The sequence below is a fragment of the Silurus aristotelis genome (genome assembly GCF_946808225.1).
Source record: "Silurus aristotelis genome assembly, chromosome: 7".
NCBI lineage: Eukaryota > Metazoa > Chordata > Actinopteri > Siluriformes > Siluridae > Silurus > Silurus aristotelis.
The window spans coordinates 579,730-597,229 of record NC_139580.1 but is presented as its reverse complement, the minus strand read 5'-3'; the positions used below and the strand labels follow the sequence as shown (position 1 = coordinate 597,229).

Below are 17,500 nucleotides of genomic sequence, written 5' to 3'. Positions count from 1 at the left end.
TGGTGAAGGAAAAACTCCCTGAGATGCAGAAGGAAGAAACCTTGAGAGGAACCAGACTCAAGAGGGAACCTCATCCTCATCTGGGTGCCACCGAATGTCCATTTATTACAGATAAACGATGTTAAGGTGCAGTGATGGAGATCAGAGCAAACTGTAGTCCTGAGGCAGTGTAGCAGACTGTTGATATTAACTACAGTCCAAATCTAAATCCTCAAAGCTCCTGTTCTTACTCTGGAATTTCATGGAACCACCAAATTTCAAGTTTTCGAGCATGTTAAGGGACCCCAAATGGCCAATGTGTGTAAAAATAAATAAATATATAAATGTAAAATAAATGTAAAAAAAGAATAAATTCTAACAAAAACAATAGGGCTTCGCACCATTCTGGCCTGCTCCTCGGTGTTTGGGCCCTAAATAATAAACAAATAAATAAAAACATAATTTTTTTTTTTTTAATACAAACAATCACAGGTCATGCTGCCTGATCTGCATTTGAGTCACTAGGCAGAGGAACAGGTGGTATATAGTAACGACCTGCTGCCAGATTCACAACAGATATCTCACATGCTGAAAGTGGTTTATGAGGTAGTTCCAACTGAATAAAAAGCAGAAAAACACACACACACAAACACACACACACAGAGACTGCTGGCTGCTGTAGTCTGTTCTGATTGGCTGAGATTGACGCAGGGGGTGGGGATGTGTGTTACACTGCAACGTATTTAAGTCAGAAAGTGTAGTTACATGAGCGAGTGTCTTGTCACTGCTGTGACCTCCAACATCCAACGTCCAACATCCATCCAACAGGAGATGTGGAGTAGGTTCCTCTGGGATGATGTTTAATGCTGTGTTTACTATTATGTTATGATGAGTGTTGGAGTAGGGAGCAGTCATACATGTATGATCACGTCACACAGGTGGGATTTTCACTTTTACAATCTAATACAGCTGAACTGAGAGAGTTACTGAAGTGTGATCTGTGCACCTGTCAGGCTGCAGACGCGGAAGCCGATATAGTCCGATCATTGTCCTTTTATTTCAACAACCGTACAACACAAAAACACTCATAAGCCGCTGAAAACAACAAACAAAGACCTCCGCTCGATACGCGTTGTCCGCTATGAGTTCGAATGTCCCAAGCATAATCCATAAAGCCTTCGGCAATGAGTAATCCAAGTCGGAAGTGGAATTCGCATATACAGCCGGCGGTCGAGCAGCCACGCGATTGTCCAGCTTGACAATATAACGACCGACAGCCTGTGACTCAAGAACGTGAGTTTATGTAGTCTGATCTTTCATGAGCCACAGCTGTCGGTAATCTTGGGAAGCAGCGTGACTGCTATCGAGGGGGGCGTGGCAGGGTGGATCTCTGACAGCTACAGACGGGGGCGTGGCAGGGTGAATCCCTGACAGCTACAGAGGGGGGCGTGGCAGGGTGAATCCCTGACAGTACCCCCCCCCCTCCAGGGGCGACACCTGACGCCCCAAAACCCACCTATGCCAGGCGGGCCAGGGCACTCCGAGGAAGGCCTCCTTAGACGCCTGGGAGCAACGGAGGCCTGGTGAGCATCCTCTGCGGAGAGCCGGCATGGGACAACACCTTGCAGGAGGATCCGGAACGGAGCCACGCCCTCGGTGCTGACGGGAGGCTGAGTAAAGCCCCTGGCGGGGATTGGAGCCGGAGCGACCTCCCTGGCGGGGAACCGGAACTGGACGCCAACCATGACAATGACCGGGGAGTGGAGGACATTCCGGGCGGAGACCAGGAACGTCGTACCACCCTCTGAGGGACCTGGAGGACCGACTTTGCCGTCAGAGGGACCTGGAGGACCGACTTTGCCGTCAGAGGGACCTGGAGGACCGACTTTGCCGTCAGAGGGACCTGGAGGACCGACGTCGCCGTCAGAGGGACCTGGAGGACCGACGTCGCCGTCAGAGGGACCTGGAGGACCGACGTCGCCATGCGGGGATCCTGGGGGCGATCCGTCGCCTTCTGCGGAGCCCGGGGGCGAGACGTCGCCTTCTGCGGGCGCTGGGGGCGAGACGTCGCCTTCTGCGGGCGCTGGAGACGAGACGTCGCCTTCTGCGGAGCCCGGGGGCGAAACGTCGCCTTCTGCGGGCGCTGGGGGCGAGACGTCGCCTTCTGCGGGCGCTGGAGACGAGCCGTCGCCTTCTGCGGGACTGTGGGGTGAGCCGTCGGTGGAACCCGGGGGCAGCGGTTCAACTTCCCTTTCGCAGTCCTGGAGCCGGGGTGAGTGCACAGGGAAACCCCTGGGCGTAGGGGCGCTCCTTGGGACCCTTAGGAGCAGATCGTAGCCTACTGAGCAGCCTGGAAATGAGATGAAGCCTGCCTGGAGATCCACGAGCGGAGAAGGGCTCGCCTGGAGGTCCACGACATCAGTGGAGCTCTCTTTGGGACACTGAAGCGGAGACGAGCTCGTTGGGTCGCTCGGAGGCGGAGACGAGCTCTCGGGAGGAGCCTGGAGCGGAGACGAGCTCTCGGGAGGAGCCTGGAGCGGAGTCGTGCCCTCTTGAGGAGCCAGGAGCTGGGCGGAGCGCTCTTGAGGGACCTGGAGCTGGGCGGAGCTCTCTGGAGGGACCTGGAGCTGGGCGGAGCTCTCTGGAGGGACCTGGAGCTGGGCGGAGCTCTCTGGAGGGACCTGGAGCTGGGCGGAGCTCTCTGGAGGGACGTGGAGCTGGGCGGAGCTCTCTTGGAGGTCCTGGGGCGGAGCCGAGCTTTCCGTGGGCGAGATGTCGCCTTGGAAGGGGCTCTGGGATGGGGCGTCGTCTGGAGAGGGACTCGGAGGAGTCACTTCGCCTTCTGTGACCGGAGGTGTCGGCGCGGCGCTCTCGTGACGACTCTGTGGCGGGAAAGCATGCTCCTGGAGACTCTGTGGCGGCGCGGCGCTCTCGTGACGACTCTGTGGCGAGAAAGCATGCTCCTGGAGACTCTGTGGCGGCGCGGCGCTCTCGTGACGACTCTGTGGCGGGAAAGCATGCTCCTGACGACTCTGTGGCGGCGCGGCGCTCTCGTGACGACTCTGTGGCGGCGCGGCGCTCTCGTGACGACTCTGTGGCGGCGGGGACGCTCTCGTGAAGACTCTGTGGCGGCGCGGCGCTCTCGTGAAGACTCTGTGGTGGTGCGGCGCTCTCGCGAAGACTCTGTGGCGGCGTGGCGCTCTCGTGAAGACTCTGTGGCGGGAAAGCACGCTCCTGGAGACACTGTGGCGGCGTGGCACACCCACGGGAACCTCGGAACAGAGCGGCACGCCTGTAGAAGCTCTGTGACAGCATGGTGTGCTCGCCGACGCTCGGAGATGGTGTGGTGCGTCCACGAGAACCCCGGAACACAGCAGCACGCTGGTAGAGACCCTGAGATGAAGCAGCCCTCTCATCAAAACATTGGGGCTGAGCTGCAGGCTCATGGGAGATCCGGCACGGAGCCGCGTGCTCTTGAGAACCTTGGAATGGAGCACCTTTCTCCTCAAGGGGACTGTAGTGGAGATCCACCACCTCTATCCCCAACTTCCCCAGAACCAGCCCGCTGAATTCGGCGAGTGAGCCGAATTTGCCCCCTTTGGCGCTCCATAGTAAGCTGGCTTTGGCAAGAACTTCTCCAGACAGGAGGGAAATACAGAGGGCAATCTTGGCTCGTTCGGAAGGAAACCGGGAAATGTTAACAGCCACATACTCGCCGATGCCTTGCAGAAATCCGCCCAATTCGTCTTTTTTCCCCGAGTAACGAGCCGGTAATCCCCTCGCGCTCTCTGAGGGGCGTGGCGCAGCCGCGCTCTCATGATCCGGCTTCTGTGGATCTGAACCGCGAAAAGCGGCACTGAGCTTCCGGAGGAAATCCGAAGCGGGGTTCAGCTGCCGATCCGTTGCGGTCGGAATCGCGGAATGGCGAATCCGCGTTCGGTATAGGTCGGTCGTTCTGTCAGGCTGCAGACGCGGAAGCCGATTTAGTCCGATCATTGTCCTTTTATTTCAACAACCGTACAACACAAAAACACTCATAAGCCGCTGAAAACAACAAACAAAGACCTCCGCTCGATACGCGTTGTCCGCTATGAGTTCGAATGTCCCAAGCATAATCCATAAAGCCTTCGGCAATGAGTAATCCAAGTCGGAAGTGGAATTCGCATATACAGCCGGCGGTCGAGCAGCCACGCGATTGTCCAGCTTGACAATATAACGACCGACAGCCTGTGACTCAAGAACGTGAGTTTATGTAGTCTGATCTTTCATGAGCCACAGCTGTCGGTAATCTTGGGAAGCAGCGTGACTGCTATCGAGGGGGGCGTGGCAGGGTGGATCTCTGACAGCTACAGACGGGGGCGTGGCAGGGTGAATCCCTGACAGCTACAGAGGGGGGCGTGGCAGGGTGAATCCCTGACAGCACCTGTCTGAGACACTCAGCATCACATCAGTACCAACACCTGTACTCACATCTGTACCAACACCTGTACACATCTTTACCCACACCTCTACCAGCACCTGTACCAACACCTGTACATATCTGTACCCGCACCTCTACCAGCACATGTACCCACATCTGTACCAACAACTGGTGTTAAAATGACTAATGACCTGTTTTTAGCTTCAGACCAAGGCTTCATCTCTCTGTTAGTTTTACTAGAACTTAGTGCTGCATTCGACACTATAGATCATGATCTTCTCCTGTATCGCCTACAGAATTACATCGGCATTCAGGGACAGGCATTAAGCAGGTTTAAATCATACCTGTCCGATCATTACCATTTCATTCATTCATTCATTATCTCCCGCTTATCCGTAAATTTTTACCATTTTGTAGATTTAAATGGAGAGCTATCCAGGCTAATGCTAGTAAATAATGTCGTCCCACAAGGTTCAGTTCTGGGACCCCTGCTCTTCACAATATACATGCTTCCCTTAGGAAATATTATTAGAAGGCATGGAATTAGCTTCCACTGTTACGCTGATGATACCCAGCTATATATCTCATCTAAACCAGGAGTGTGTAAAGGACAATTAGACAGTGGATGCCTGATAACTTTCTTCTGCTCAACTCAGATAAGACAGAAGCACTTTTACTAGGACCACATGCAGCTAGAAGCAAACTTTCTGATTACGTAGCATCTCTGGATGGTGTTTCTGTTTCAGTGTGTACAGCAGTCAAAGACCTTGGTGTGATTATTGACCCGAGTCTTTCATTTAAGGCTCACATGATTAATATCACCAGGATCTCCTTCTTTCACCTTAGAAACATTGCTAAAATTAGAAATATGATGTTACAGGATGCAGAAAAACTAGTAGATGTTTTTGTAACATCTAGATTAGACGACTGTAACGCTTTACTGTCTGGGTGTTGGAGTAAGTGCAGAAATAAGCTTCAGTTAGTTCAGAATGCAGCAGCAAGAGTCCTCACTAGATCTAGAAAATATGAGCACATCAGCCCTGTTTTAATCATCTACACTGCTCCCAATTAATTCAATTCAATTCAATTCATGTTTATTTGTATAGCGCTTTTAACAATGAACATTGTCTCAAAGCAGCTTTACACAGATAATGCGGTGATTAAAAATGAATATGTTCTTTATAAGTAAGTTTGTCCCTGATGAGCAAGCCGGTGGCGACTGTGGCAAGGAAAAACTCCTCGAGATGGCATAAGGAAGAAACCTTGAGAGGAACCAGACTCAAGAGGGAACCCATCCTCATCTGGGTTGCATGAATGTCCATTTGTAGCAGGTATACAATGTTGCGGGGTGCAGTGATGATGATCAGAAGCGAAATGTATTCCTGAGTCAGTGTAGGAGACTGTGGACATCAACTACAGTCCAATCCATCCTCAAAGCTCCCGTTCTTACTCCGGAATTTCATGGAACCACCCAAGGTGTTGATGAGAAACCGTCCCAAGCTGCACAGATTGGCCTCCAGTCAAAGAGAACACTATCCAGAGGCAGGCCTGGATGAAGTGGGAAGATCCACAGAGGGGAGAGGGGCAGGAACAGTGGTCACTGGAGCCTCAGGAGCATGTTTAACTTGACCGAGAGAGAGAGAGAGAGAGAGAGAGAGAGAGAAGAGGGTGACAGGAAGAGAAGGATATGGATTATTAAGTGTATTGTTGCATGAGAGTTAAAGTCACTGAGCAGTTTGGACTCCGGCAAGACTCGCTATGGCAGCATAACTAAAAGGGAGAACCAGAAGGCAACACGGACATGAGGATCTCTGGGATAAGAGACGACCCACCACACCACCATCAACAAACCTGAGTGAACACGTGAATGTGAGGGGACGACAGCGTACAAATATACCAGTTCACCCAACACTCTATATCCATGATCCCTCCAGATCTGAGCCTTTACCTGAGAAAAAATCTACTGATTAAAGGCTTGACTGAATAAATATGTTTTCAACCTCGACTTAAACACTGAGACTGTGTCTGAGTCCTGAACACTGGTTGGAAGGCTGTTCCATAACTGTGGGGTTTATAAGAGAAACATCTGCCCCCTGCTGTAATCTTCATTATTGGAGGAACCAACAGATAGCCTGCACCTTTTGATCTAAGTAGGCGTGGAGGATCATACTGGTACAGAAGTTCACTCAGATACTGCGGCGTGAGAGCGTTAAGTGCTTTATACGTCAGTAGTAGTATTTTATAATCAGTGTGAGATGTAATTGGGAGCAGTGTAGATGATTAAAACAGGGCTGATGTGCTCATATTTTCTAGATCTAGTGAGGACTCTTGCTGCTGCATTCTGAACTAACTGAAGCTTATTTCTGCACCTACTCGCACACCCAGACAGTAAAGCGTTACAGAAGTCTAATCTAGATGTTACAAAAGCATGAACTAGGTTTTCTGCATCCTGTAACAACATCATATTTCTAATTTTAGCAATATTTCTAAGGTGAAAGAAGGAGATCCTGGTGATATTATTCACGTGAGACTCAAAGGAAAGACTCGGGTCAATAATCACACCAAGGTCTTTGACTGCTGTACACACTGAAACAGAAACACCATCCAGAGATGCTCCGGAATCGGAAAGTTTGCTTCTAGCTGCATGTGGTCCTAGTAAAAGTACTTCCGTCTTATCTGAGTTTAGCAGAAGAAAGTTATCGAGCATCCGCTGTCTAATGTCCTTTACACACTCCTCAACATTGTTAAGCTGATCTCTCTCATCTGGCTTTGCTGAAATATACAGCTGTGTGTCATCAGCATAGCAATGGAAGGGAATCCCATGTTTATGAATAATTTCACCAAGAGGCAGCAGATATAAAGAGAAAAGCAGAGGGCCTAAGACAGATCCTTGAGGAACACCAAACTTTACCTCAGAGAGTGTGGAGAACTCACCATTAACATCAACAAACTGATAGCGATCAGTCAGATAAGACCTGAGCCAAGAGAGAGCCGTTCCCTTTATTCCAACAACGTTCTCAAGTCTAGCAAGTAGTATAGTGTGATCAATGGTGTCAAAAGCTGCACTAAGGTCGAGCAAAACAAGTAAGGAGACAAAACCCTGATCAGAGGCCAATAACAGGTCATTTACCACCTTAACTAGCGCCGTCTCTGTGCTATGATGAGGCCGAAATCCTGACTGATACATTTCAAAAATGTTATTCCTCAGTTGATGTGAGCAGAACTGCTGTGCTACAACCTTTTCTAGAATTTTGGAGATAAAGGGGAGGTTTGATATTGGTCTGTAGTTGGACAGCTGACATGGGTCAAGGTCAGGTTTCTTAATTAGGGGGTTGATACTGCAGTTTGAAGGATTTTGGTACAAAACCAGTGCTAATGGAAGAGTTTATTATTTTTAAAACAGGTTCAATTCCCTCTGGAATGATCTGTTTAAAGAAACTTGTAGGTGAGGGATCGAGATGCAGGTTGATGATTTTGATGAGGAGATTAATTAAATTAAGTCATTCTTATGAATATGAGTGAAGCTTTGTAGTTGATTGTCTGTTATAATGACACTGCTGTCTACAGGGTTACTTGTAAAATAATTTGGATTTATATTAACCGTCTGGATTTTTTGCCTGATGTTTTCAATTTTAACCATAAAAAAGTTGATGAAATCATTACTACCTATTGATGGTGTGCATGTGAGTGCAGTGCTTTTATTCCCTGTTAATTTTGCTACCGTGCTGAATAAAAATCTAGGATTCTGCTTGTTATTTTCTATGAGGGTGGAGAAATATGCTGATCAGCAGCACTAAGAGATTTTCTATAAATTAGGAGGCTCTCCTTCCATGCTTTTTGAAATACTGTTAATTTTGTTTGACTCCATTTACGTTCTAATTACATCTCACACTGATTATAAAATACTACTACTGACGTATAAAGCACTTAACGCTCTCACGCCGCAGTATCTGAGTGAACTTCTGTACCAGGATGATCCTCCACGCCTACTTAGATCAAAAGGTGCTGGCTTTCTGTTGGTTCCTCAAATAATGAAGACTACAGCAGGGGGCAGATGTTTCTCTTATAAACCCCACGGTTATGGAACAGCCTTCCTATCAGTGTTCGGGACTCAGACTCAGTGTTCAAGTCGAGGCTGAACACATTTATTTAGTGGAGTCTTTAGTCAGTAGGTGTTTGTGAGGTAAAGGAGCAGATCTGAAGGGATCATGGATATAGAGTGTTTGGTGAACTGGGATATTTGGATGGGAGTAAGAACAGGAGCTTTGAGGATGGATTTGGACTGTAGTTAATATCAACAGTCTGCTACACTGACTCAGGACTACAGTTTGCTCTGATCTCCATCACTGCACCTTAACATCGTTTATCTGTAATAAATGGACATTCGGTGGCACCCAGATGAGGATGAGGTTCCCTCTTGAGTCTGGTTCATTTCAAGGTTCCTTCCTTCTACATCTCAGGGAGTTTTTTCTTCACCACAGTCTCCACCGACTTGTTCATCAGGGACAAACTTACATCATTCACCTTCACTGTTAAATTCTGTAAAGCTGCTTTGAGACAATGTCTGTTGTTAAAAGCGCAATATAAATAAACTTGACTTGACTCACATGTGTACTCACACCTGTACAAACAACCTGTATGATGGCGAATGTTGGATCAGATGTGTACAGGTGTGGGTACACATGTGTACAGATGTGCACACAACACAGATATTTTATTAACTCTTTTTCTTTCTCTCTGCAGTTAGATGATTGTGCTCTTCAGCTGTCCCATAATGGCACATATTTGGATTTGGAATCATCTCTCAGTGAACAGATTGATGAACTGGAAGGGTTCGAGCAGGACGACTGTGGAGTGTAAGATACACACACACACACACACACACACACACACACACACACACACACACACACACACACACACACTGGGACCAGTGATGATGGAGATGATAATGATGATGATGATTATTATTTAAACATGATGATTAGGAGGAGGAGGATGATGTTGATGGTGGTAAAGATGCTGAGGGTGAGGAAGAAGAAGATGATGGTGGTGATATTTGTGAGAATGATGCTGATGGTAAAGATGCTGAGGGTGAGGAAGAAGAAAAAGAAAATGATAATGATGATGATGGTGTTGGGGATGATAATGATGATTGTGATGATGTTGGTGAGGATGATGATGATGGTGGTGAAGATGATGATTGGGAGAAAAATAGTAAGAAGGATAGTGAGGTTGATGATGGTAAGGATGATGATGGTGAGACATGATAATGAAGATGATGGTTTAGGGTGAGGAAGATGATGGTGGCTCACAGTCATTATGATGATTGTTTAGATGATGATGGTGCTTTACAGTGAGGACGATGATCATGTGAGAATGAGAATAATGGTGAGGATGATGATGATGATGAGGATGTGAGAATGATGATAATGATGAGTCAAGTCAAGTCAAGTCAAGTCAAGTTTATTTGTATAGCGCTTTTCACAACAGACATTGTCTCAAAGCAGCTTTACAGAAAACAACAGTGAAGGTGAATGGTGTGCGTTTGTCCCTGATGAGCAGCCGTGGCGACAGTGGCAAGGAAAAACTCCCTTAGATGATATGAGGAAGAAACCTTGAGAGGAACCAGACTCAAAGGGGAACCCATCCTCATATGGGTGACATCAAAAGTTTGGTCATAAATCTTTCAACAATACAGAACAATTTGTGATCATCATAGATCCAGCATCAGCTTCTCCATGCCAGGGCCTTTAAACACTCGGCATCTACTTCTCCATGATCATCCATAGGTCCATAATCTTCACGAGGTGGGACGTGACTGGAGCTGGCCAAACCTCAGGAAGCCTCGGGATGGGGAGAGAAAGAGAAGCAGTGGAGAGGAATTAGCGTAGCTGCTGTTCATGATATTAACAGCACAAGTTGATAATGTGCATGTGATCAGATGTTCTGGAGCACAAGGTTGTGATGTGATGTGCGTGATGTGTGTTATGTGTAGGCTTTGCTAAAAAGATATGTTTTTAATCTACACTTAAACTGGGAGAGTGTATCTGAACCCCGAACACTGTCAGGAAGACTATTCCAGAGTTTAGGAGCTAAATGTGAAAATGCTCTACCGCCTTTAGTGGACTTTGCTATTCTAGGAACTACTAGAAGCCCAGAGTTTTGAGATCTCAGGGAGCGTGACGGATTGTAGCGTGTTAAGAGACTGGATAGATACATGGGAGCCAAACCATTTAGTGCTTTATAAGTGAGTAGCAGTAGTTTGTAGTCTATTCGAAACTTAATAGGAAGCCAATGTAGGGACGATAAGATTGGGGTTATATGATCGTATTTTCTTGACCTAGTAAGAACTCTTGCTGCGGCATTCTGAACTAACTGAAGCTTGTTTATTAATGATGCAGGACATCCACCTAGTAATGCATTACAGTAGTCTATTCTAGAGGTCATAAACGCATGGACGAGCTTCTCTGCATCAGATATAGATAACATATTTCTTAGCTTAGAAATATTTCTAAGGTGAAAGAAGGCTGTTTTTGTAACTTGATTGATGTGATTTTTAAAAGATAAGTTGCTGTCTAAAATAACTCCCAGGTCTTTTACCGTTGAACTAGTAGTTACAGAACAACCGTCTAAATGCAGGCTGAGATGCTGGAGCTTCTGTGTACTATTTTTTGGGCCGATGAGCAAAATCTCCGTTTTATCAGGATTTAATAGCAGAAAGTTATGGGTCATCCAATCTCTTATTTCTTCAACACACTCAGTTATGCGAGCTAATTGAGCTGTATGATGAGTATTATTATGTAAGGATAAGGAGGATGATGATTATGTGACAATGAGGATGATGATGTTTATTTCTGTGAGATGAGATGTTGATGCGGTTGTGTGGGATTAGATGTTGATGCGGTTGTGTGGGATCAGATGTTGATGCAGGTGTGTGGGATTAGATGTTGATGCGGTTGTGTGGGATTAGATGTTGATGCGGTTGTGTGGGAATAGATGTTGATGCGGTTGTGTGGGATTAGACTCTGATGCGGTTGTGTGGGATTAGATGTTGATGCGGTTGTGTGGGATTAGATGTTGATGCAGGTGTGTGGGATTAGATGTTGATGCGGTTGTGTGGGATTAGACTCTGATGCGGTTGTGTGGAATTAGATGTTGATGCGGTTGTGTGGGATTAGATGTTGATGCGGTTGTGTGGGATTAGACTCTGATGCGGTTGCGTGGGATTAGACTCTGATGCGGTTGTGTGGGATCAGATGTTGATGCGGTTGTGTGGGATTAGATGTTGATGCGGTTGTGTGGGATTAGATGTTGATGCGGTTGTGTGGGATTAGACTCTGAAGCGGTTGTGTGGGAATTAGATGTTGATGCGGTTGTGTGGGATTAGACTCTGAAGCGGTTGTGTGGGATTAGATGTTGATGCGGTTGTGTGGGATTAGATGTTGATGCGGTTGTGTGGGATTAGACTCTGAAGCGGTTGTGTGGGATTAGATGTTGATGGGGTTGTGTGGGATTAGACTCTGAAGCGGTTGTGTGGGATTAGATGTTGATGCGGCTGTGTGGGATTAGACTCTGAAGCGGTTGTGTGGGATTATATGTTGATGCGGTTGTGTGGGATTAGACTCTGATGCGGTTGCGTGGGATCAGATGTTGGTGCGGTTGCGTGGGATTAGATGTTAATGCGGTTGTGTGGGATTAGATGTTGATGCAGTTGCGTGGGATTAGACTCTGATGCGGTTGCGTGGGATCAGATGTTGATGCGGTTGCGTGGGATCAGATGTTGATGCGGTTGCGTGGGATTAGATGTTGATGCGGTTGCGTGGAAGTTGATGCGGTTGTGTGGGATTAGACTCTGAAGCGGTTGTGTGGGATTAGACTCTGAAGCGGTTGTGTGGGATTAGATTTTGATGCGGTTGTGTGGGATTAGATGTTGATGCGGTTGCGTGGGATTAGACTCTGAAGCGGTTGTGTGGGATTAGATGTTGATGCGGTTGCGTGGAAGTTGATGCGGTTGTGTGGCATTAGACTCTGAAGCGGTTGTGTGGGATTAGATGTTGATGCGGTTGTGTGGGATTAGAAGTTGATGCGGTTGCGTGGGATTAGATGTTGATGCGGTTGTGTGGGATTAGAAGTTGATGCGGTTGTGTGGGATTAGACTCTGAAGCGGTTGCGTGGGATCAGATGTTGATGCGGTTGCATGGGATTAGATGTTGATGCGGTTGCGTGGGATTAGATGTTGATGCGGTTGCGTGGGATTAGATGTTGATGCGGTTGTGTGGGATTAGACTCTGAAGCGGTTGTGTGGGATTAGATGTTGATGCGGTTGTGTGGGATTAGATGTTGAAGCGGTTGTGTGGGATTAGATGTCGATGCGGTTGCGTGGGATTAGATGTCGATGCGGTTGCGTGGGATTAGACTCTGAAGCGGTTGTGTGGGATTAGATGTTGATGCGGTTGTGTGGGATTAGACGTTGATGCGGTTGTGTGGGATTAGACTCTGAAGCGGTTGTGTGGGATTAGATGTTGATGGGGTTGTGTGGGATTAGACTCTGAAGCGGTTGTGTGGGATTAGATGTTGATGCGGTTGCGTGGGATCAGATGTTGATGCGGTTGTGTGGGATTATATGTTGATGCGGTTGTGTGGGATTAGACTCTGATGCGGTTGCGTAGGATCAGATGTTGATGCGGTTGCGTGGGATTAGATGTTAATGCGGTTGTGTGGGATTAGATGTTGATGCAGTTGCGTGGGATTAGACTCTGATGCGGTTGCGTGGGATCAGATGTTGATGCGGTTGCGTGGGATCAGATGTTGATGCGGTTGCGTGGGATTAGATGTTGAAGCGGTTGTGTGGGATTAGAAGTTGATGCGGTTGCGTGGGATTAGATGTTGATGCGGTTGTGTGGGATTAGAAGTTGATGCGGTTGTGTGGGATTAGACTCTGAAGCGGTTGCGTGGGATCAGATGTTGATGCGGTTGCATGGGATTAGATGTTGATGCGGTTGCGTGGGATTAGATGTTGATGCGGTTGCGTGGGATTAGATGTTGATGCGGTTGTGTGGGATTAGACTCTGAAGCGGTTGTGTGGGATTAGATGTTGATGCGGTTGTGTGGGATTAGATGTTGAAGCGGTTGTGTGGGATTAGACTCTGAAGCGGTTGTGTGGGATTAGATGTTGATGCGGTTGTGTGGGATTAGACTCTGAAGCGGTTGTGTGGGATTAGATGTCGATGCGGTTGCGTGGGATTAGATTCTGATGTGGTTGCGTGGGATCAGATGTTGAAGCGGTTGTGTGGGATTAGATGTTGATGCGGTTGCGTGGGATTAGACTCTGATGCGGTTGCGTGGGATCAGAAGTTGATGCGGTTGTGTGGGATTAGACTCTGAAGCGGTTGCGTGGGATCAGATGTTGATGCGGTTGCGTGGGATTAGATGTTGATGCGGTTGCGTGAGATTAGATGTTGATGCGGTTGCATGGGATTAGACTCTGATGCGGTTGTGTGGGATTAGATGTTGATGCGGTTGTGTGGGATTAGACTCTGAAGCGGTTGCGTGGGATCAGATGTTGATGCGGTTGCATGGGATTAGATGTTGATGCGGTTGCGTGGGATTAGATGTTGATGCGGTTGTGTGGGATTAGATGTTGATGCGGTTGTGTGGGATTAGACTCTAAAGCGGTTGTGTGGGATTAGATGTTGATGCGGTTGTGTGGGATTACACTCTGATGCGGTTGCGTGGTTTTAGATGTTGATGCGGTTGCGTGGGATTAAACTGATGCGGTTGTGTGGGATTAGATGTTGATGCGGTTGTGTGGGATTAGACTCTGATGCGGTTGTGTGGGATTAGATGTTGATGCGGTTGCGTGGGATTAGATGTTGATGCGGTTGTGTGGGATTAGACTCTGAAGCGGTTGTGTGGGATTAGATGTTGATGCGGTTGTGTGGGATTAGACTCTGAAGCGGTTGTGTGGGATTAGATGTTGATGCGGTTGCGTGGAAGTTGATGCGGTTGTGTGGGATTAGACTCTGAAGCGGTTGTGTGGGATTAGATGTTGATGTGGTTGTGGGGGATTAGATGTTGATGCAGTTGTGTGGGATTAGATGTTGATGCGGTTGTGTGGGATTAGATGTTGATGCGGTTGTGTGGGATTAGATGTTAATGCGGTTGCGTGGGATTAGATGTTGATGCGGTTGCGTGGAAGTTGATGCGGTTGTGTGGGATTAGACTCTGAAGCGGTTGTGTGGGATTAGACTCTGAAGCGGTTGTGTGGGATTAGATGTTGATGCGGTTGTGTGGGATTAGATGTTGATGCGGTTGTGTGGGATTAGATGTTGATGCGGTTGCGTGGGATTAGACTCTGAAGCGGTTGTGTGGGATTAGATGTTGATGCGGTTGCGTGGAAGTTGATGCGGTTGTGTGGGATTAGACTCTGAAGCGGTTGTGTGGGATTAGATGTTGATGCGGTTGTGTGGGATTAGATGTTGATGCGGTTGTGTGGGATTAGACTCTAAAGCGGTTGTGTGGGATTAGATGTTGATGCGGTTGCGTGGAAGTTGATGCGGTTGTGTGGGATTAGACTCTGAAGCGGTTGTGTGGGATTAGATGTTGATGCGGTTGCGTGGGATTAGATGTTGATGCGGTTGCATGGGATTAGACTCTGAAGCGGTTGTGTGGGATTAGATGTTGATTCGGTTGCGTGGGATTAGATTCTGATGCGGTTGCGTGGGATCAGATGTTGAAGCGGTTGTGTGGGATTAGATGTTGATGCGGTTGTGTGGGATTAGACTCTGAAGCGGTTGCGTGGGATCAGATGTTGATGCGGGTGCGTGGGATCAGATGTTGATGCGGTTGCGTGGGATTAGATGTTGATGCGGTTGTGTGGGATTAGACTCTGAAGCGGTTGTGTGGGATTAGATGTCGATGCGGTTGCGTGGGATTAGATTCTGATGCGGTTGCGTGGGATCAGATGTTGAAGCGGTTGTGTGGGATTAGATGTTGATGCGGTTGTGTGGGATTAGACTCTGAAGCGGTTGCGTGGGATCAGATGTTGATGCGGGTGCGTGGGATCAGATGTTGATGCGGGTGCGTGGGATCAGATGTTGATGCGGTTGCGTGGGATTAGATGTTGATGCGGTTGTGTGGGATTAGATGTCGATGCGGTTGCGTGGGATTAGATTCTGATGCGGGGGATCAGATGTTGATGCGGTTGTGTGGGATTAGACTCTGATGCGGTTGCGTGGGATCAGATGTTGATGCGGTTGCGTGGGATTAGATGTTGATGCGGTTGTGTGGGATTAGATGTTGATGCAGTTGCGTGGGATTAGACTCTGATGCGGTTGCGTGGGATCAGATGTTGATGCGGTTGCGTGGGATCAGATGTTGATGCGGTTGCGTGGGATCAGATGTTGATGCGGTTGTGTGGGATTAGAAGTTGATGCGGTTGTGTGGGATTAGACTCTGAAGCGGTTGCGTGGGATCAGATGTTGATGCGGTTGCATGGGATTAGATGTTGATGCGGTTGCGTGGGATTAGATGTTGATGCGGTTGCGTGGGATTAGATGTTGATGCGGTTGCGTGGGATTAGATGTTGATGCGGTTGTGTGGGATTAGACTCTGAAGCGGTTGTGTGGGATCAGATGTTGATGCGGTTGTGTGGGATTAGATGTTGAAGCGGTTGTGTGGGATTAGACTCTGAAGCGGTTGTGTGGGATTAGATGTTGATGCGGTTGTGTGGGATTAGATGTCGATGCGGTTGCGTGGGATTAGATGTTGATGCGGTTGTGTGGGATTAGATGTTGATGCGGTTGTGTGGGATTAGACTCTGAAGCGGTTGTGTGGGATTAGATGTTGATGCGATTGTGTGGGATTAGACTCTGATGCGGTTGCGTGGTTTTAGATGTTGATGCGGTTGCGTGGGATTAGACTCTGATGCGGTTGTGTGGGATTAGATGTTGATGCGGTTGCGTGGGATTAGATGTTGATGCGGTTGTGTGGGATTAGACTCTGATGCGGTTGTGTGGGATTAGATGTTGATGCGGTTGCGTGGGATTAGATGTTGATGCGGTTGTGTGGGATTAGACTCTGAAGCGGGTGTGGGATTAGATGTTGATGCGGTTGTGTGGGATTAGACTCTGATGCGGTTGCGTGGTTTTAGATGTTGATGCGGTTGCGTGGGATTAAACTGATGCGGTTGTGTGGGATTAGATGTTGATGCGGTTGTGTGGGATTAGATGTTGATGCGGTTGTGTGGGATTAGATGTTGATGCGGTTGTGGGGGATTAGATGTTGATGCGGTTGCGTGGGATTAGATGTTGATGCGGTTGCGTGGGATTAGACTCTGAAGCGGTTGTGTGGGATTAGATGTTGATGCGGTTGCGTGGAAGTTGATGCGGTTGTGTGGGATTAGACTCTGAAGCGGTTGTGTGGGATTAGATGTTGATGCGGTTGTGTGGGATTAGATGTTGATGCGGTTGTGTGGGATAAGACTCTGAAGCGGTTGTGTGGGATTAGATGTTGATGCGGTTGCGTGGAAGTTGATGCGGTTGTGTGGGATTAGACTCTGAAGCGGTTGTGTGGGATTAGATGTTGATGCGGTTGTGTGGGATTAGATGTTGATGCGGTTGTGTGGGATTAGACTCTAAAGCGGTTGTGTGGGATTAGATGTTGATGCGGTTGCGTGGAAGTTGATGCGGTTGTGTGGGATTAGACTCTGAAGCGGTTGTGTGGGATTAGATGTTGATGCGGTTGCGTGGGATTAGATGTTGATGCGGTTGCATGGGATTAGACTCTGAAGCGGTTGTGTGGGATTAGATGTTGATTCGGTTGCGTGGGATTAGATTCTGATGCGGTTGCGTGGGATCAGATGTTGAAGCGGTTGTGTGGGATTAGATGTTGATGCGGTTGTGTGGGATTAGACTCTGAAGCGGTTGCGTGGGATCAGATGTTGATGCGGGTGCGTGGGATCAGATGTTGATGCGGTTGCGTGGGATTAGATGTTGATGCGGTTGTGTGGGATTAGACTCTGAAGCGGTTGTGTGGGATTAGATGTCGATGCGGTTGCGTGGGATTAGATTCTGATGCGGTTGCGTGGGATCAGATGTT

General features: G+C 48.0%; 1 protein-coding gene and 1 long non-coding RNA gene across 2 annotated transcripts in view; one reads left to right on the top strand and one right to left on the bottom strand.

Annotated features, from left to right (window-relative positions):
• The window catches only part of fhod3a (formin homology 2 domain containing 3a), a 68,595-nt gene that overhangs the window by 6,523 nt on the left and 44,572 nt on the right, over positions 1–17,500 (top strand). The window contains exon 2 of the mRNA XM_083547458.1: positions 9,143–9,255. Within this exon, the coding sequence (XP_083403584.1) occupies positions 9,143–9,255 (113 nt within the window). The remainder of the gene's footprint in view (positions 1–9,142; positions 9,256–17,500) is intronic.
• LOC310728902 lies at positions 5,477–8,274 on the bottom strand. The gene is made up of 2 exons (XR_014534378.1): positions 6,834–8,274; positions 5,477–6,740 (listed from the first exon to the last, which is right to left on the bottom strand). It is a non-coding gene; the product is annotated as an uncharacterized lncRNA (long non-coding RNA).